Source organism: Schistosoma mansoni, chromosome 1 (assembly GCF_000237925.1).
Source record: "Schistosoma mansoni strain Puerto Rico chromosome 1, complete genome".
In the NCBI taxonomy this organism is placed as follows: domain Eukaryota; kingdom Metazoa; phylum Platyhelminthes; class Trematoda; order Strigeidida; family Schistosomatidae; genus Schistosoma; species Schistosoma mansoni.
In genome coordinates, this window is record NC_031495.1 from 3124125 (window position 1) to 3146886 (window position 22762).

At 35.6% G+C, this 22762-nt stretch overlaps 3 protein-coding genes across 3 annotated transcripts; all 3 read left to right on the plus strand.

Moving 5' to 3' along the window:
- Positions 1–14815: 14815 nt before the first annotated feature.
- On the plus strand, positions 14816–15550 carry Smp_152160 (hypothetical protein; the record flags this gene model as incomplete). Its single annotated transcript, XM_018793001.1, has 2 exons — positions 14816–14865; positions 15256–15550. The coding sequence occupies 2 exons, from the start codon at positions 14816–14818 to the stop codon at positions 15548–15550; spliced, it is 345 nt and encodes a 114-aa protein (XP_018647557.1).
- Positions 15551–15864: 314 nt separating this feature from the next.
- Positions 15865–15987, plus strand: Smp_209020 (hypothetical protein; the record flags this gene model as incomplete). The annotated part of the gene is made up of 1 exon (XM_018793002.1): positions 15865–15987. The coding sequence occupies one exon, from the start codon at positions 15865–15867 to the stop codon at positions 15985–15987; it is 123 nt and encodes a 40-aa protein (XP_018647558.1).
- A 984-nt stretch (positions 15988–16971) lies between these two features.
- Positions 16972–18676, plus strand: Smp_152150 (hypothetical protein; the record flags this gene model as incomplete). The annotated part of the gene is made up of 3 exons (XM_018793003.1): positions 16972–17018; positions 17101–17382; positions 18352–18676. The coding sequence occupies 3 exons, from the start codon at positions 16972–16974 to the stop codon at positions 18674–18676; spliced, it is 654 nt and encodes a 217-aa protein (XP_018647559.1).
- Positions 18677–22762: the final 4086 nt, after the last annotated feature.

Sequence of the window (22762 nt, forward strand, 5' to 3'; positions counted from 1 at the left end):
GTTCCTAAACATTGTTCACCTATATGTTTCATGAGGTATGTACAGTACATGTTTTGAAATAGTAAGTTATCATTTCCTGTGTGTTTCTACTATGAGCAAAAGTATTCACCATGCCTACTTATGGTTTTCGCAAAATGTTTCACTACTGATACGTCTTTCCTCATATACGGTTATCTAGCATTATCACTCATATTCAAATTTAAGAAATAAGATTATCACAATAAACTCGAAACGTAATTTATTAACGAAAACAAAAACTAAGCTGATACCTTTTCATCTATTAAAAAGTGTGCTCATAAAGGTTAACTGAATTACTTGTAGTCATTGTTATGAGATACGACGAATATGAAACCATTCTAAAAGGAGATTATCACAATAAGTATACACAGGATTATAAGCATAGTAAGATGAGTTATTCATTTAAGATGTTTATAGACCAGTTAGTTTTAAAATGAAAATACTCAATCAAACCTCAATATTCCATGCCAAATAATTAAGTCAACCGATACCAACGAATTTGGAGTTCATTATCACAGGATAGTATCTTCATCAATTTACCACAATCAAATAGTAACAGGGATTCAATTTATAGATTCCTTTCACTGATTTCTCCTCAGCTGTACTAATCATATCATAATTTTGAATGATAGTTTGTCTGAATATGAGACCCGAACGGGTTAGTTTGGACTGGACGGAATGTCCATATACTCTGTGTTTCCGTTTAGCCTAGAGGGATTTTTGTGGCACCTAGATTTCAGTTTATTCTTATATTCATCAATAATGTTGCTAATAAAACCAATAGTACTCTCAGTTCAGCGAAATTCAGCAGGACGAAATTCTCGAAATTATCTTGATTCGACATTCGGAATTGCATCATTGTCAGGACGTTTTCAAGGAAGTTGGAATTTATGATCCCTTAAATGCATAAAAGTTTCTTTTCAGTAAGTTCATATTCAAAAGTGTACAAGTGTACATGTGCATCATATTTTGCAAACGTAAACAATCCATGTTTTTAGAAAAATTAGATAGTGAGTAATAGTTCTATGAAGATAGTACACTACAACTTTTTTTTAAAGGCAGTATACAGATAATTAATCCAGAATACTCACATACCTTTGAAGTGTAATCAAATGTAGTACCGAAAATCAACACTGAACAGACTTGAGCTCCTAAATATATAATTTGTATACTTGTTTATACATTGACATAAAAGAATATACGGCATAAAACTGCTTGTTTCTCAGAACGCCAGCCATCCTGAGGAAAAATTTGGGATGAACTAGGTACTAGATGGTGCTCTTAGTCTTTTGCTCCACACCCGCTTTATACTACCGATTCGCACTTCAGAATCACCACGGTCCTCCGCCTGAGCTTTCTACGACTTCAACCTTCGCCAGCTGTGGTCCGAATACAGCAAAATTCGAACACTTCACTTCCACCTGAGGTTTGTGCTGACAACGTCATTCAGTATAACGGTGAACGCTCAACGACCGAACCATTCAGTTCGAAGAACAAAACTCCACCAAATTCAACGATATACCTAGATGTGATTAAGTAAGTTACTAGTTAGAAATCGCCAGTATCATCAGTGTGCATCTCATGTCTTTGGAAAAGTCATTTCAATCGACTAGTTTGTATTTACTGTAATTCCATAGAAATATTCAGTGACTCGTTATAAAATAAACAGTGAGTGTCAAATCGCTCTTATAACATTTATTCATTATTAAATACGATATTTGGTCAAGCTCATATTTTCAATACTTTATGTCATTGTAAAGGCGACACGGATTCCTCGGTCAACATATTATACTTACACCCGGTGTATGTATTAGAAATTTAAGGCAACATGGAATATGGTCGGTTGGGTCCATACTTAAATGCACAAAAATAAGCCAATACATCGGTAACTTTTACTGTCACAGGCCACGAATAGCACCGTGGCCGTATGATCAAATTCCACAAGATGCATCTTTATCCCAAACACAACCAAATCAATTTCCACCTGAGGGTTTGGTTCCGTCCAATTTGCAAGGTCCACAAAACCAAGGTATGACAACTGTAAATACTCCAGCTTAGATTCTTTATTTCGAAAATTTCTTGCCGTTATACAATTTTAAATAAACATTACAGTATGAAATAAACAAATTATATTTTACAATTGTACTTACTTAGATGGTAATAATTGTGGAAGATATATATTTACCTGGTTCAATTTTATTTAAACAACTCACACGATACCTTTAAATCGCATTGAACTTTCAACATTAGTCTACAAAAAATGATCAGGCCAAGAATATATGTTTCAACTGCCATTGGGGTTGACGGACGTTTTTCAATTTGCATAGTCAACATCACGGAATGATCTTAATCAAGCAAACACCGGAAACCGAAAACACTAGATGGGCGCTTCGTTCTACTATGTGAACACTCAGAAGTGAGCATCCAAGTCTAAACCACTAATGACCAAACGCAGGACTTCCAGTTCCCAGCATGAACAAATAACCCACAGAGTACTATACGAAACTGAATATCCTGGGTTTGAAACCTGGTATTCTGGTCGTGGGTGAGCACTTCTGAGTGGAAATCGGCTTGAAGAGAATATTTGTTCAGTACTTCCACGATTCAAGTGGTTAGGTAACTAAGGTTATTCCTTAATGTCAGCTGTGAAATATTTCTAGTTTTATCAACGGTGCATGCTTTGCCTACGCAGCTTGTTTTAAGTCGTGAAATGATGTTCCTGGAGTATATGAGCCCTTTCCTCTCGATACAAAGTATGAGATGTTAACAGAATGAACCAAATTTATGTTGGACGTTTTAACAAATGTACTTGGCTTATTAACTAGTTGTCATCGTTTCCATAGGCCTTTATTTAACCCTAAATAACAAAAGTATAAACTTTAGATGATAACGACAAATGCTTAGTTCAATGGAAGTGAGATTATAAACTGAGGTGTAGGTGAAATTGTAGTTACGTTAATTTGGAGCTGAATGTCAACTAATTACGAAAGCCTTACTTTCATTCTGTAGATAATTACTGTGACTTTTATTATCAATGACTTTACAACGTAGGTTTTGCAATCCGAATTAATCATGCAAGAAATTCCTCCACCACTGAAATACACAGCTCATTCGGTTGTGAAACTTGAAATCACAACATTAGTAAAAGCAAACCCAAACTAATCTGACTAACTCATCTCATGCAGTCGATCACAATTCGTTTCACTGTGGAATATTTCCTATGAACATAGCAACCTACAAATAATAGGCTTTTGTTCCGTTTACAAACTGAGGTTCCACATCCACTACCACTCAAAGCGCAGAAATAGATCAATTTCTTAACAATAAAAATTAAGGTATTATTCTTTAAACGTGACACTATGTTATTGTTTTGTTTTAGGGTTTACTCCAATAACACTCAGATAACAAGCACCTCACTAATATGAAGAATTAGAAGGTCAATGTTGCATAGCTACCATTTTTGTCGATTCCCAAATAATACTTTTTGAAGTTCATGTATATCATCAAATGTCACTCATTTTGAAGAAACAAACATTGATCTTAATGGTGACAATCATATTTTCTTTTTGACTATGTAAAGGAGAGCGTAAAGCGAACAAACCATCACGTTGCAGCAAATATATATATCCTAACCAACTCATTAGAAAAAGTATTCGACACAAACTCTTATGGACGTGATAAACATTTCGTTCAATGTGGTTTAGTTACGGTTTATCATTCAGTATAAGGATAAAAGCTATAAGCTCAGATCAATCTTCTGATAATTTGGTTTCTTGAATGCCCTGACTGATAAGATTTCCTAGTTTTGCTTATAATCTATCGGTCGAAACTGTAGAATCAAGTCGTTCCATGTGAAGTGACACTGGAAAGTTAAGAAAGTTCATCATGTTAGCTTTCAACTTACAACTGGATTTCCAGTAGACAGACACTAAATTAGGTATATTTGCATTTCAAATCCACACGCAGGATTACAGTAGCGGTCTACCATGTGGTTCAAAAGTTTTTCAAAGTTAGTACTACCAGTAGGTGAGATACAAGCTGAGACTACGACCTCATATAAATTTTATCTGTTTTGACTGTACAAGGTGTAAATATCATTGTTTGTTTGCATCGGGATTTGTAAAGACGATAGTATAAGAACTAAAGCGTGAAGGTATTAACTTGTATCTCACAACTAGTAAAGCATTGTTGGACTACTTGTAATCTGCTTTTCCCTGCTAAACATGACCTTTCCTGACTTATGATTCATTATGAGTTTAGGTAGAGTCAGTTATTCTCTAACCAATTATTTCAGGCGCCGATTCTTTGTTGATTGAAAAGATTTTCAATGTTCAATCATGATTTATCACCAGGTAGATGTCTATCAGCTCGCACAGTCTGGATATAATAGCGTTTTAAGGGCAGCTTATTTTAACTGATGCAAACTAAGCTACAAGCTTGCGTAATATATTGTTCGATTCAGTTTATGTGAAGCAAATTAGTCTGGTGTGCATTTTATATCCAAATACACTGACTCAACTCGTCCTATGAGGTTTTAGGCTTATATGCTGAACCACTTGAAATTGTATTTATATTGGTGCAAGAAAACTATATTCGCCTTATCCGCTGACGAATATGATTCTTGGTTAATGGCATTTTGGTTAAACCAAGTTGTTTTGTGCTTTTGAATGTATGACGTTTACAACCTGAAAAATTTCTCGTGAATTACTGGAATATATACACACCAAAATATTTGCATAAGCCATACTAAAAAAAACACTGACAAACGAGACCACATACTATTCAGACTGTTTCTTTGCAGGTCAGCTCAACTGGCACTTTCTGACCATGAAACTGCTGTCTTATGTTTACCAGACCAGAAGCTATTTCTTGCACTGTATATTAATGGTTATAGTATGCAACAAAGTAAGAAGCGACCTAAATGGTCGTTATTCGTCAACAGTATAGATAAACGTCAGCCTGCAGTCGAAATATTTCTAAGTGAATTAGTGAAAAAAATTGCTATGAATTTGTACTGATTAAACAGTTAGGAAATATCGACTGAAGCTGAGTACTATATAATGATCTCTTAAATAAAGTTTGCGACGTGGACATGGGCTAACATCAATATACAACTACGCAACAGAAATAAGAAATTTATAGCAATGACCATATTATGAGGAACATATCCAGAATAAAGTCCGGCTCACCCCGCTGAGTAGTAGAAATATTGAAACCCTCTTTCATGAACTTAAGTGAGCAGCTTGGTAGAGATCGGGCAAATGTCCACTCTTTCTTGATAACGGATTGACAGAAACGGACGGATAAAAAGGAATTACAGATCTAGAAAAAGTATTTGACATTTGGTCTGCGACTGTATAATCCCCAGGATTGTTCACTAAGTTTATTAAAAGACAGAGTGAGTGGTCACAATATGTGGTGTAAGCAGTTCAAACCAGTTGACGCTAAACATATTGTGGTATGACAGTGAAGGAGAACATCGTCAAAAAGCCAACGGCGACTCAAATAATTCTAATTCTAATAATTCATTGATTGCCGCAACTTCATTCTATTGACGACTCTCAACCTAAATGATTTTAATGTTAGTAGTTCATTGACTGTTCGCTGCCTCTGTGCTACGGTTTGGCGTCAATCGGTTCCTTAACTATGTACATATCGTTGAACATGTAGACCACCTTCTGTGCATTCTATGTACTGAAGTTACATATACTGTGTCTGTTTACAATATTGCCTAAATGTGTACTATCGAATGAATACATCTCAAATATATGCAGTAAACATACATGTAAAGCATACTTGCCATGGCAACACGTTCAATACTGGTATGTGCATCACATCTCTAAACGCTTTCGGATTTTAACAAAGTTTCCAAATGTAATCGAAAGATACAACTGTTCATGAGAAGACGGATAATGTGACTATTTGCTTCATATTGTGTAAAGATGAATCAAAGTCCCTACCTTCACAAAACTTATATCGAAGTGAACCGCTTACGTGTCCGTTTGCATTGGTTTCTCCAGTGCTTCAGTCTCGCAAATCCTTGTAGTGTTTGTCGAGTCAAGGACGGACTAAGATCACCACTACTATTCGATTACGCGCCCAAAAACGACTTGGTTCCTTTGATAACTCGTAAATCAGAAGGCTTTAATTAATCCAGATCAAGTATATTTACTGACAATCCCGTGGTATCGATAGAATACCGAGACGTGCCAACGGGTACAGGCAAAATGGGCAGAGCGTAAGAAAGTTCGAACCGAACAAGGCGGATAGCGGAACAAGAAGTGAGTCTGATACAGTTAAACAAATACAGTAAAACATTCACTGGTACAATTGGTTACAATAATAATAATTGTTTCTGTTATTCCAACCGTGTTCTTATCGAGACCAGCCGGTCACTACATCCTTACAATAGCTCCTTTCTGTTCCCGAAGGTTGATCAAAATTTCTACTTGTTTGGGTGTGTAATAAGTATAGAAATAAAAATCCATAATATCCAAAACGGTTACAATATCCGAGTCCATTTCATCTAGTATATAACCGAAGACATTGTAGTTATGTATTCCTCCAATTCAGTTGCTTTCAGTTGCCCTCCATTGATATGTAATAATGTCGGTTTTCGTTGTGTCAAATGTTTCTTTCCAGGGACCATATATATGTAGTAAATTGATACGTGATAGCAGACAAACAACATATTCCACTCAAGTTCAAAATCATTCATCAAGATTGACCTTTAGTAATCTCTACTAGAATGGGTCAGGTCGTGACATCAGTGATCGGTTACTAAGTAGTTGAAATTGTGAAATGATATTATTGATTTAGTGTTTCATGTGACAGACAATGATCAACAAGCAGTCAATTTGTCATGTGTATTTGGTGAAAATCATTGTATTCTGTCGTGATAATTAGCAACTTATTTATATTCAACATTGACATTTCGTTGCAAAACAATATCCAGCTCCAAAGTTATTTCACGGGGTAAAAATTACTCATACACAGTATGTTGATTTGTCTAACTAGTGCATAGTAAATGTTCTCCCATGAATGCGTGATTTTCAATCACTGTGGAGTGCTCTATATTTTTTCTTGAACAACCTTGAACGTCCTTGAATTTGAAGTAGAAGAATTTTTCGATTTACTGTACGGTGTCACACAGTTTATTTGGTGCAACCTTGTTTTCCTGGTGTTCTGTGGACATACGAATGCCACAATTCTGTTTTCCCACCAATCACTTTTCTAATTTTCTTCCTACGTCTCTCATCGCCTATCCTGAGAAATATTATGTTAACACCATGTGATTTTAAAAATTTGGATGCATAAGATATGTTTTCACACGGCTTTCACTACTTCTTTGAGATAATAAGGTATTTGTCACGTGGGACGCATTTTTCACAAATATAATTCAGTATGATAACGTATGTCTCTGTTTTCTTAACCTCACTGAGGAATGTTGCAGGATGAATCTCATCATCAACATTGAGTGATATTGCTCGGATATTTGAATCTGGAGAGGAAATATTTGTATAACTTGAGCTAGACTGTCTAATGGTTTTACTTTCACGTTAACATATAAAGAAGACATGGGATGCAATGTCGAAGATTATAATTCGAATTTATGCTTATTTACGTGTTACAACAATGATCTATTCGAACTTGGACAAGGAACTGATCAATGGGATCAAATAGACGGCACTAATGCTGCTACTGCCATTGCTCGTATGGATTGGATATTTCAGTGGAATTCCTTCACTTAGTATACCAAATCCTTTACGTGTGTCTTTCATTTAGAATAGTAGTGAAACGGTCATGTGAGGGGTATCGTACAGAAGCGGTCTATTCATGCCACCCATAGTTAACAGAAACGATTATTCTTTTTGTTCTTAGTCTGTGTTCAGGCAGAAATTCTAAACATACGTTCCATACACAATTTATTTCTCAGCAAGTATAAACATACACTTCGGCGACATAACTTGTTGTGTAGTCGCTTCATAAAAATGAATGATGAGATTGTTAACGTAAGTATCCTATGAGCAATACGAATTTTCATAATAGACATCTAGGAATAGATAGAGAGAAGTCAATTGCACGCAGTCACACATATCGAGCTAGAATAACCTATGTGGGCTTCACCCAGTTCCAGCCACTACATGGTGAAAATTCATGCGGAAATTTCAATTGGCAGAGAGTGCGCGAGTGATTATCTTTCCTGAAAAGATTTCAGCATTTCTAGCTCTCAGTTTTCAGTGAAATCCAACATGTACACAAACTTGTGGTATGAAGAGAAGATCCTATGGAGTGAGACCCAATAAATGCCAGTATAATGTTAGTTGTATTGGATGGATGTGTTATTCGTAGGCAACATTTCATCACGGAGCCCGTTAGAGTTTCGTTAATATCATTCAAATATTCTCTACAAAAACTCAAAGTAGCAAGAATGTGATCAAACTTATGCAAAATGCTTGTTTGTGTTATGTAGTTAGTATGACCGATTGATCTGAGATAATGTGTGGGAACCGATTACGTCTGAAGTGAATTCGTGAGGTGTCAAGTAACACTTATCTGTTACTTTTCGAAATTCGTCTGACTAAACTTGACTAATCAACATATCATTCATTCGGTAAAGGAATATTTTGTGATGTACACATTGATTGTACATTGTTATTACCATACAAGAAATGTCACCCAGTATATAATCATGACTTCATCAACAACACTGAGCTTTCTCTCACCAGATCAGTATCGATATGATTAGTGCTTCCTAATCAGTCGAATAATATAGTTTAATTCTGAATGACTTCAGATTCCGATGGTTCATCGATTGGATTGATAAAACAACTTGGTTGATCGGTCATTCATTGTTTACGGATTTCCTAATGATGTTTGGATCTGGCATCGGCAACCTCATTCCATAGAAAAAATTATTTCTAAAAAATCGCCAACCAGAATAAACAAGTTAAACCATTTGAACTTGCTCTTCCGAGTTGGGGAAATAATTATTACGCCTCACCATGAAAGCCGATGTTCTTATGGAGTCATCAGACCGATGCCTAATTCCAACAATCAGAGCAACAATTTTTGTAGGCGCATGGAGCGTCCGAACAACATGCGATAAAGGAACGACCGATCAAGTAGCAACGGAAATAAGGAAGTACAACTTGACCGTTCTCAGAATCAGCGAGACCCATTAAATTGAAGCTGGACAGTAAGGGCTGGATACGGCGGAGATGCTGCTGTACTCCGGTCTTCAAGTAGAAAATTCTCCACACACTCAGAGAGTTGCTCTGATGCTGTCCGAGGAAGCACGTAATGTACATATAGAATGGCAATCTCATGGACACACAATCATGAAAACTTCATGCGAAACAGAAAGGGGAGGATCACAGTGAATGTTCTCCATTGTTATGCATTCACTCATGATGGCAACGACGACATTAAAGATCAGTTCTATGAGAGGCGGGAGTCAGTCACTGTAAAATCCCAAAATAAGGTTTGGCTGAAGAATAGCTGTCTCTGTATCGTTGACACGCGATGTTCCCCAGTTGAAATCAAAACAAGGGGATTTAGGGAAATGACGGTTCTAAATTTCATTATATCCACAAATGTACATTATTACCTAAACAAATATTACCGCTCAGTTATTCAACCAATATGTGTCCACTCAGTAATCGATCTAATTTACAACAAATGGACAAATCGATAAGGGATATATCAAGTAAAAATCCGTTCAAAAGATAATAGTTTGTTGCTTTATAACACAAAGTGTTTCCAATTCTGGAAAAGTGCTTCAATTCACAATCAAAATGCACGTTCCCAGTCAAATCAAGCAACACAATCAAAGAGGGAACAATCAATATGGCTGCCGCCAAGATCAATCATCAACTAAAACAACATAGATATAGTTCAGAAAGAAACACAGGAACTCAGTGAGAGAGAAAGATAAAATGCTCAAACTGTTATGAAATGAAACATTACAATCTCAATTGGCATCAAAAAGACTAACAATAATGTAAAACTAAAGAAACCATTAAGAATAAGTTTCAAATGTATGCAAGGAGAGATTTTCACACACGAAGCCGGCAAAATGGATCTTACAATTATAGTGAAATTTCCAAGAAAGGATCTCACCAACCTGATGTGAGACCTAGGCATCAAAATTGGAATAGATAACACATTATATGAAGATATCATAAGACAACATTTACTGAGGGAGAGAGAAAGGAAAATGAGGAGTGATCTGAAAATATACGTACATTCAACAAATCGATTGTGAGGGTCACAATATTCCCATACAAACGCATACACACAGCTACATGCATCTCACCGAATCACACCAAGAAGAACCAGTCGGATCATATTTGCATCAGTAAATAATTCACATTAAAGATAACTGACTTCACCTAATACATTTGACGACGTTTTACAACAAATTGTCAGCCAAATTTTGCTCCATCTATGTGAGACATGAAAGCATTCAACAGAAATGTTAAAAGAGGTCGGTTATTGTTAGTGTGTAAATTAACTCCCAGTGTGGCATACTACTTTCGAGCTCTGTTAGTAGTCAGAGAAACTGTTATAAAGTTGTGAATATATATGATGTACTAAATGATTTATATGATATCGTGTTTTATAAGCATATCAATCTGGTGATGAAGGCTGATCTTCTTAGCAGAGTTGTAGATACTGTAGACTGAACAACTCCTAAAGTCCAATGAGATGTTATTCAGAATTATTATGGACCGATCAATGTTTCACTTGCAAACTGATCAAATAATCAATTGATAGCTTTTCTACCACAACTGATTAGTGGCATGCCTAACTTGTTCAACGAACAGTTCACCCACAACTTGTTTAGTTTCCATCTTGAAAGTTGAAGTACGATGTTAAAATGGATTATAGAGTTTCTTTTGACTTCATCACAATAGAGTGCTTTATGGGAAAGTTTCACAGCAGGTGTTTATACACCGATATATTTCATGTTGCTTAAGTTTCATTTGGCAACATTTCTTAGAGAAAGAAATAGTTTGTTTTCTGTGGAAAACAATCAAGTGTGTGTATGTGTATGTATGTTTGTTTTGTAGAAGAGAGACACAAGAATCTCAATCATTCAACTTAGTATACTCGAAAAAAATGCATATAGACTTCATAGGATGCTGTAGAGATCACACCTTTGCTTTCTTCGTTAGGATGACAAGTTGAGTTCTAGAGTACACATGATTAATCCTAAATTAATGTATATAACAATCTAGATAAACTGGCAACTGTTTTGCAATGCTTATATAACTCACTGATCGCGAATAGCATGGTTAGCAAAATGTGGGATGTTATTGAATTAAAATCTAAAGGCAATATGATGTTCGCACTGTCCAACGATTCAATTCTAGGCTTTGAGGCTACATAATACTCTTGTGCATTTAAAATTCATTGAATTAATCACTCTTGCTGATAGGGAATCTTTATTGCCATGATGCACATCATGTGAATGATTCTGTGTAAAGTGATAATGTTTTGCCTTCATTTAGTGTAAACATATACGAGTCTACATCACATTGATTTCCAAGTTGGTGGGTCTAAACAAAGAAAGCAGTTAAATAACTAGTTGTAAACTGTATGGAACTCGCAGATTATCACTTGTAAAATATCACTTGTGAAATAATGATGAAATGGTTCGTTCATTGTGAATATGATCAACCTCCCAAGCTCATTCGATCTAAACACACCTAAACAAAAACTATGAGTTGATCAGCTACCGACAGTTTGTCATCATAATCACATGTAAATCCAACAAAATATATGGCAAATCATTTTTTAAACCAATAGTCATCAACGTTAAATTGCAAATCTCAAGAAGGATCACCCAAACCACTAGATGGAATTGTCTGTTTGCTGAATTAACCGTGTCAAACCCGGATTTCTTACGTGCTGCCCTATAATGTTAACTGTGTACTTAAAACCCCATGAGTATTTGCAAATCCTCATAAGTGGTATAAAAACCTGCTTATACACCCTTAAGTCCGTCCAGCAGATAATTGGTCACATTGTTTCTTGCTGTTTCAGCCTTAGTTTATATCAAGAAAAGTAACGACAATCAGTTCACACTATACAGAATATCATTAGATCTATTCGAATTTAGAATAACATCAACCAGCATATAAGTGAAGTGAATACGTAAGTCAAGTAGTAAGTAGAGACTTCAGGTGGAGATGGGTGAAACGTGTACAGGGAGTTTTGTTATTTCAATGAATATCAACGGACAAGTGTTTTTCTAGTTTTGTTCGTTTTTGTGGAGAATGTGAAGATAAAGATACTTGTGATTGAGTCCAATAGAAATGGAGACGAATCTCATCGTTTCGTGCTAATTCGTGTTGTTAATACTGTCTAGGAACATCTGTTGACAGTTTCTGAATAAATGATGATGCCTTGTGTCTTCTGTTAGCCATATGGTTCACCAACACGAGCGGGGTAGTGGTTCATTATGCTATTACCAATTTGGTTAAGCCTGTTGAGGTTTATTAGCTCGAAACTGAAACCCAATTCAACACGTTTTCTCCTACTTGTTTAGCAGTTGAAATTATTTAGCATCGTGTAACAATGCTTGAAAGCTATGCTTGATTTCCATTCTCATCGATAATGATAGTGTTCAATAGAGGGTATTATTATCGAAGAGGTTTCCGTTGATTCACAATTTCTACTTGATTCTCTCTACATAAATGAGTGCCAGTGGTTACTGAATTGTGAGACCTAGTTGTTAGGTTTGTTTTCGCATATTTTAACAGCTTTGACAACGATGTTCACACAGTCTTAAACTGATTTGTACTGAATTCAGGTAGTTGTGTCATCGATGAATGTACTCCAACACTTCATACCACAACAGTGGAAGAATTTAGGCAATATAAATTGAATGACGTTAAAGTGATCTTACTCGAAGCCAAAATCACATCTACAGTTTATAGAGGAAGACATATGATGAGGCACAATCTAAGAGCAGATATATTTCTATACTGAGAAGAGAATTTCTAATGTCAAGTGTTCATCGATTCTGATGTGACTGCTGAATTTGTGATTACCATACACGTATACATTAAATTGACAAAATAATCACATGCTAAACTGACAAATACACAATCCGACGAATCAGAACAAGTGACTTTTTATAATCTGAATCACTTGTAGTGATAAGTGATAAATGAATACGTGATATCTGGTCAGAAATAGTAGCATAAACGAATAGAATCAACCCGCTTCATCAATAATCCTTAAATCTTATTAAACGAAACCTGTAGTCGTCACGATCTTATCACATTTAAATCATGAATTTCAACTCAGTGTTTTAACGTGAGTGATATAAATAGACCTACGAAGGTCGGTTTCACAATTTGATGAAGAACAATGCCAATTAGTTTAGTGTTCCTCTTTACTATAATATCTTGCTCAACAGTGTGGTCACTTGAAACACTGGTAAATACAACCGTTAATCACACAAATTCAAATGGCTCACAAACACAAACAAGACTTTTTTATAGTCGGGTACCGTCAGTGGAATGCATGAGATTATTCAGCTTCTACAATAACAGGAATTATTGGATTGATTTGTGCGACAGTAATGCATTACTTTCACCCTTTCTAAAGAGGTATACAAGAGCAGTTTGTTCACCACCCTCCACCGGACGCTCCAACATTAAATACTGGATATTATATTCGTAAGTTTCTACAAATAACATAACTATTCTTTTTACGAAATTTGTATACTGAAAGTTTCTTGTGAGTCTCATAGGTGGTGACAAGTGTTGTCTGAACATTATTGGTAAGATAAATTGGACACCAAATTAAGCTGAAATGTAATGTTTCGATAATAGTCGTTCGACAAATCAAGGTTGTGAGTAAATGGAATAGCCACTACTCATTTCTAAACACTTTGGAATATGACTGAGCAATGATACGAATAGATTGAATTTCAGGATGTACACCATGACAATTTGAGTGGGTGATCTTAAGATTATTATTTCTGTGTGTGAGAGAAGAGTCTAGGTCTAGTCTCTTCTGTCAGGACCATTGATATACGATTGTGAGTAGTCACATACTAGGAGAAAACTACTGTTCACTGCCTCCCTATTCCAGTGGTTGTGTAATGAAGTTCATTCATCCATGTTGAAGATGAAATTACCCAATCCCGATAACAACCTATGGAAATCTTGATTTGAGCTGAAGTTGATGGTATCCAACAGCAATGTAAATTGAATCATTAGTTACCCTGATTTGATGAACTACAGTAGGAAGAACGTCTCAAGATTGACTTGATTTTCTAAACTAAGTCTCATAATCTACTGAGATTATTATCGAAGGCTTAATCATATGGTCACTTCACGATGCTCATATTGTATATTATCAATTCGATTATCTACTCAAAATTTCACTGACGATTAAGGGAGCTGAGTGGAAACAAAACAGCGAAGTCCCTATGTACAACATTGAACATTATGTGGTCAATGAAATTTCAATCATTTGATGCACTCAATGCGTTGTGTTTAGCATTTACGGTATCCCAGACTAAATAATGTTCATTGGCCTATTAAATTCGAGCACAGAACTGTATGTGTGAAACGGAAGGTATATTTCAAATCGAGTACATAAATGAATTCACACAGAAAATTACTCCATGGAAGGATTTCTTTCAGCAAAGTCATGTGGAAAACTGTACGAATGTTCACATGTATTAAATTACACATATCAAAATAGTTTATGTGTTCCTAATAACATTAGATTGAGAGAAGTAGATGAACCCTGGAAGTACATGATGTTCAATATGGTACTTTTAACTGAAGACGATATTGAGGTTATCCATTCAGCATGCACGTATGCCTAACATGTGTAATCCAGTGTTGTCGTGAACATCAACACTAGGAGACTGAAGCCCTAAGATATGTAATGTTATATTTTTTCAAGCATTAGTATGATATGTTGTGATTAGAAATCGACTATACTGGTAATTTGTGTATAAAAGGAATATCGTATTCTAAGGTGGGACGCAGAGAAAGAAGTTACGACTATCGTCGGTATGATTCATTTCGTTGGAGATTTTATTCAACATGGTTAGTTTGTGCATACTTCAGTTTAGTTAAGTTACTACAGATGTTCAATGTAAGGTAAATAATTCTAACTGTTTTGTTTTCCAACCATTTTCAACAAAATTGAAACTAGTGCTTGATCGCATTTGTATTCTTATTACTGTGTATTTGTTTACAGACGGGAGGGTTTTCGTGGTCGGCATATATTCGTTCGACCAGATACATGTATTACGGATATGCACCGAAATGGAATACGATCTGTTGGATCCATAATGAAGTGTTTAAGATGGTCTCAATACAATATTAACTCACATTGTAATGTACCACGACAGTCATCGTTGATATCTGATGAAATTCCGGAAAATATTGTTGAAGTGAATCAAGAGTTGAATCCGGGAATCGACACATCCAATCAATTCGATCTAAGTACTCAACAGAATGACAGTGCAAATAACAATGTTATTATCCCATAAATCCATTACTTCCAACTACTTTTGCTATCATGCAATCACAAGTTAACAATCAGATTTTAATTAACACTATCAAAACTTTTAACTATTGCGTAGATTAATGTATTAAAGTTTGTCAATAAAAGTCACATGATTTCAATGGTATGATTTGTTCCGTTATTTTAGTACAGTATTTTCTAGTTCAAATAAATTACACGGAGTGAAATGTTCTGGATTTGCGTGCACAAAATGCGTGACAGTTTTGACGAGGGTTAGATTATGCGAGTGCTCGAAACACTCCATTTTCATCATTATTATTATTATCTTTTAAGGCAAGAATGAGTTCTTTACTTAGGATTGAACAGAGAAGCCTTATCGGTAGAACTGCCATATTTGTTTTACCAACGCAATCAGTAAGTACGCCATATGGCTACACAGTTTGTACGCTCATAAACGTATAGTAATATTGATCGTAGTAAAATGAACAACAGAAGAGAAACAAGATGTGTCGAGAGGATTCGAAGAGTACTAAGATATTTCAGAAAATCAGTAGACAATGAATGACTGATCAACCAAGTTGTTTTATCAATCCAATCGATGAACCATCGGAATCTGAAGTCATTCAGAATTAAACTATATTATTCGACTGATTAGGAAGCACTAATCATATCGATACTGATCTGGTGAGAGAAAGCTCAGTGTTGTTGATGAAGTCATGATTATATACTGGGTGACATTTCTTGTATGGTAATAACAGTGTACAATCAATGTGGACAACATAAAATATTCCTCTACCGAATGAATGATATGTGGATTAGTCAAGTTTAGTCAGACGAATTTCGAAAAGTAACAGATAAGTGTTACTTGACACCTCACGAATTCACTTCAGACGTAATCGGTTCCCACACATTATCTCAGATCAATCGGTCATACTAACTACATAACACAAACAAGCATTTTGGATAAGTTTGATCACATACTTCATACTTTGAATTTGTCTAGAGAATATTTGAATGGTGTTGACGAAACTCGAACGTATTCCGTGACAAAACTTCGCCTACCAATAACACATCCATTATTCATGTCAATACAACTAACCTTACCAACCTTATTAGGTCTCACTCCATAGGATTTTCTCCCAATACCACAAGTTTGTGTACATGTTCGATCTCACTGATAAAACTGAGAGCTAATCACCGTGCGTCAAGTTCACGTTCCATTTCCATTGTAGGATAATTCATGGTTCACAAATTAAATAGGTGTTAATAGTTTGATTTGAAAATGTTGAAGTTTGAAGTCAGTGTTGAGTTGAAGATTATTACTTCACAAATTTGCGTATTCAAATCTGACTAATTACGTAATGACAATATCCCGGACTTAGAAAATGTCATACATGTGATCCGTTGACACATCATTTCTTACAGACTAAATATTCTCCACGTCACATGTTCTATTTTAAAATGGTTGATGCAATGCGACTTCTCAACCTACTGTGATGTGGATTATATAAACCCATTTATGCTTCCATGATTAAACAGACAAATAATGTTAGTCAGTTTATTCCTACTTATAAGACTAGTTTCTTGTCCAACTGTGTATGCACTCGAGAGCAACCATAGAACAACTGTGGCCAATAACAATGCCAGTGAATTGAGGTCATCATCAAATCTCCTGAACTGGAGAAACACAATATCACAATGTGTTCGATTGTATACGGGACCAAATGAACTTGGTGATTGGTTTGATATATGTGATAGTAATGAGCTACTCTCATCCATGTTTGTTTGGAGGGCACAATCGATGTGTACATCTGGAAATACGAATCCAATCAGAACAATATATTGGCTTATATATGAGTAAGTTTGTCCAATTTTATATGAACCATTGTGAGGTTCATGTTGTGAATGTGTATCTGGCGAGATTTATACTTTTATTCATTAATTCTTTCCTCATGGTAATAATATGGGCATCCATATGTCTTATATGGTTTGACAATATTGTCAATCACTGAGAAACTTCAATAAACACATCACACATTTCATGAAGTAACGGCACCGAGTTCATCGAAAAACATTGAAATTTAATAGTTATGCCTATAGTTTGCAATTCATGATACAATCTCAATACACTCTTGTGATGGATTCCTGTACTCTATGTGGAAAATCTTATATTTGTACACAGACAACACACTGTCTGATGAATTTCATTTTGTTGTATAGAATTAAGAGAGATTAGTTGTCTGGAGACACAAAAATAATTTCATGCAGTGATGATGAGACGTGATACACTAGTGTGTATAGTGCTGCATTTTTCACTCGGTCGTCCTTCCAATCAATGTTATTAATTTATTCTCAAAATTTGACCGATTGATTCGCTTTAGATATTCCTACAACATGAAGAGTGGAAAGAGTGGTAACTCTGTTTCGAATATTTACGGATTATGGGAGGTAATATGGCTAATTTTGTGGTGCTTGCATTATCTTTTACCAAAGAAAATGAAAAGAGAATGCGATAATAACCGTCTAAATATTAGTTAATTTTGTTCACGTTCGCTGACTTCGTTGGTAACGTAAACACATATGGTTTTCAGAAGAACACGTTATGTGCTTATTCGTGACCAAATGACGGCTTGCAACTGACGGTTTATTTGATCTACACATAGCTGGCATTTATTGAATGAATAAGGTCTATAATAGATCGAGAGCAATTACATTGCACAGAACTATGATGTTTTCGTATCTATAAAGATACTAAAGTATTTATCATCATGACTAATTTGTGATGTTCATGTATACTTTTGCACGATTTTATCTCTCTTCATCCAGACGATCCCATTTTACAGGACCTTACATACTACTCGGTCCCAGTAGATGCATTGATGATATACGTCAGTATAAATTTTTGGCGACTACGTCGATTCTCATCTGTGTAGAAATTGTACGAACGAAACTGGATGTTCTCGTTTCATGTCAATATCCAAAACAACCGTGGAGGCAATTTTTCCAAGTAAACTGGCATTCTGACAATAAAGTAACATCTAAGCAATCTGTTACAGTTGGAATGAAATCAGCTGATGAAGTGAAGGCTTCCTCCATGGAAAACATGCATAGTTTGACAGAACTTCAGAAAAACAGTATCAACAATAAATGATTGCAAGTACAACTTCTCTTTTTAATTGTTTTCGTCAAATATTCAGGTGCACATGGATATCACTCAACCATGAGGGATCTTCAAATGATGTTTGAAGTTGTTTTAAATCAATGGAGGCAAGTAGTTTGACCAGAATCCTTAACATGACGATGGATATTCATTGATGTTTATAACGGATAACAGTTCAATATCCATTGTTAGTGACATATATTATTGTAGAAAATGAATGGTAAACACCGTATTTCAAGAATACGTGAATGATGGTGTTCTAAACACTTTGACACTAGTTTGCCAACATTTTATAAGCCGATATGTAATCATCAAGTTTTGAAAATGTAACTTATCAGTCTCAGTCGTGACGATCAGTAAAATTTGTATCCAGTGTTGCCCAATGTTCCAGTAGACAGTTGACTGAGGAAGTAGAATGGGTCGTTTTGTAAGAACGTAGTATTTATCCATTCTGTGTTGTAAGTGAACATCCTGTTCTCCAGAGGTGTATCACTTGACTTACTATTCGAAATATTATTGTAAATAACGTGCAGTTTTTATATAAATAATGAATGTGTATAGGTTTTCAATGGATCTACAAAATAGCTGTTGTGCATAATTCCTTGATGATCAAACACGAATCTCTAAACATACTTTTTGGAAATTGTTCTGTCCAACGTACCTATTACGACTTTTGAGCACGTACACATAGTTTCGATTCGTTCGAATAGCTGTGACTATGGCGTTATCAATACGTTCCTTCAAACCAGTTTGTATTACTCAGTCGATTACTGAAAGTACCAGCTGTCCAAGTGCCATTTTCAAACGAGTGAAAATAGGTGGGTTTGATAGACTTCTTATGTTCACACAGCTTTCAGCGGAATAAGGCATTTCGAAGTTTATCTTTAAATTACATTACATTACTAAGTAACCAGTCTCACATCTTTAATTGTATGTGCCCTCTGAAAACATTTTGAAAACTTTCATAAGGTGGAAAACTAGTTAATCTATTTATTTGGACTATGAATTGTGACGATGAAATAGTACTATAAACTTTGGTTTCTGACTCCTATTCAGCCTCCGTGTCAACCTTTTTTATGTAGTATTTGTAGCCAGTGAGGTGCCTTGAAGCGGAACAAAATTACTTATGCTACAGATTCTATTGTTCTTTATGGAAAAACAAATTTCATCCACATTTAAAATCAAGTGACTAGCAGCTGATTGCTACTGACTTCTAACAAGTAGTTAACTCTAAAAATATTGAAAAATTATGCGACCGATTTATGTGGGACATCTTGATCAATGTACTTAGCTTATTAACTGGTTTTCACCATATCAACAGATTTTATTTTAATCATGCAGGACAGCATTGTAAATTCTAGATGATAATGACAAATGCTTACTTTCATCGAAGTGAAACTCTAATGTGAGATTTAGGTGAGACTGTTGCTTTGTTAATTAGAAATTCAATGTCGATTAGTTATGAAGGCAGTACATTCATTCTGCCTACGACTCGTAACCTAAATGATTTGAATGCAAGTATTTCATTGATTATTCACTGCCTCTATGCTACGGTCTGGCGTCAATCGTTTCCTTAACTATGTACATATTATGGAATGTATTGACGACCCTCTATGCATTCTATGTACTGAGGAAACATATACTTGGGTCTGTGTGCATCATTACATATATTGTAGTGAACAGAAAACTGGTTGGGGACAATAGATTGTATTTAAGCAAAAATTACAGACTATCTCAATAAATTCTGAAAACCATACAATGGACAGTCAATTTGCAAATTAACAACCAATAGTCTCAATCCTCACTGTTTCTTCTCTAATTCCAATGTTCGTGCATTTTCCTACCGATTGCGCTTCGTTTCAGTTCTTTCCTCTTCGGTCTTCTGCCAAAATACATTCTATGTCTGACCAACACTATATACTACTTATATAGATATAAGTAGATCACACCACAATATGAGTACTATGGAATGTGGCCGTTTGCTTCTTACTGTGTAAAGTTGAATCGAAGTCCCTACCTTCACAAAACTTATATGGAAGTGAACCGCTTACGTGTCCGTTTGCATTGGTTTCTCCAATGCTTAAGTCTTACAAGTCCTTACAATAGCTCCTTTCTGTTCCCGAAGGTTGATCAACATTTCTACTTGTTCGGGTGTGTAATAAGTATGGAAATCGAAATCCATAATATCCAAAACGGTTACAATAACCAACTACATTTCGTCTAGTATACAATTTGTAGTTATGTATTCCTCCACTTCAGTAACTTTCATGTTGCCCTCCATTGATTTGTATTAATGTCAGTTTTCGTTGTGTCAAATGTTTCTTTCCAGGGACCATATATATGTAGTAAATTGATACGTGATAGCAAACAAACAACATATTCCACTCAAGTTCAAAATCATTTAACAAGATTGACCTCTAGTAATCTTGACCAGAATGGGTCAGGTCGTGATATCAGTGATCGATTACTAAGTAGTTGAAATTGTGAAATGATATTAGTGATTTAGTGTTTCATGTGACAGACAATGATCAACAAGCAGTCAATTTGTCATGTGTATCTGGTGGAAATCATTGCATTCTGTTTTGAAGAAGACGTGATAATTAGCAACTTATTTATATTCAACATTGACATTTCGTTGCAAAACTATAACCAACTTCAAACTATTCCAAGGAGTCAAATTACAGATCAGAGGGGATTTTGTGGAGAATTTAGTATTTTCACAGTTGAAATCATCCGTCAATTGAAGCTAGACCACCATGGAAAACCTGGAAGCACTGGACGGCCGTTTCGTCCTATTATGGGACTCCTCAGCAGTGCTCATCCACGATCCCGCACTCGCGAGATCCGAACCCAGGACCCACCAGTCTCGAGCCAGAGCTCTTAACGGACAGACCACTGAGCCGGCATCCGACCGTGTTAATGTCTAACTTCAACTAATCCACTATTTTGAGCGACCGTTCACCAATTGTCTTCAGTGAGTCTATCGGTTAAGGTCTCTGGCTTGAGACTGGTAGGTCCTGGGTTCGAATCTCGCGAATCAAATTACACAAACAGTATGATAATATTTCTTGTTGTAGCCTAATATGTCGAAAATGTGTACTTCTGACGTCTCGTAACAGTATAATTCACTTCTTCACCGTATATAAATAACCGAATTAAACAAACACAATTTTAATTAATGTAAACGAAACAATGCATAGTCTTTTTGGTGCAACCAAAATCGTAAAAGTTCTGAATATTTCAATGTCAAGTTAATCTTGATCAAGGTGAATTTGAATGACTTGTTACTCTATTGATTTGTGTGTCGGGAATTGGGTATGAGAAATGTATGTATTAGTACAATCCAGTAGTGAAGTTGAAACTAGGTGTGTGTGTGTAGACTGTGTGGAAGATAAATAAGGCCAGATATGGTTGTTTGGACAAATAGTCCAGGTTAGATGAATATTCTGGCTTTCTTTTCTATTGACGGGAGAATAATTTAAAATTATGTGGAACACTTCAGCTACTCGCCTCACGTTGTATTTGGAAAAGACCTTCTGAAATATTTCGATTATCATCAATTTCGGGATCTTTGAAAACAGCATATACTGTTATTGCTGATTTAACTTTTAGCCTTTTCAACAATCTTTCACCTCATTTGAATGTAAAAAAGAATATATTCTCCGCATAACGGAACCCGATGATCTAAGATGTTATTAATAACCCTCTACCCATTGCTCAATTTATTTGAAACTATCAAGTCCAACCTTGGCACTAATATTTTAAACTCTATGTTGATTTGAAGGGGTTTTTGTGGATATTTCACTATTTTCATAATTGAAGGTAGACCGCCATGGAAAACCTGGGAGCACTGGACTGCCGTCCTATTATGTGATCCAGCACCTACCAGCTTCTCGCCGGAGCACTTCGAATCTGGCGGGTGCGGGATCGTGGATGGGCACTGCTGAGGAGTCCCATAATAGGACGAAACGGCCGTCCGGTGCTTCCAGGTTTTCCATAGTGATCTAGCTTCAATTGACTCATGATTTCTATGTTGATTTGTCTAATAAGTGCATAATGAATGATTTTACATAGATG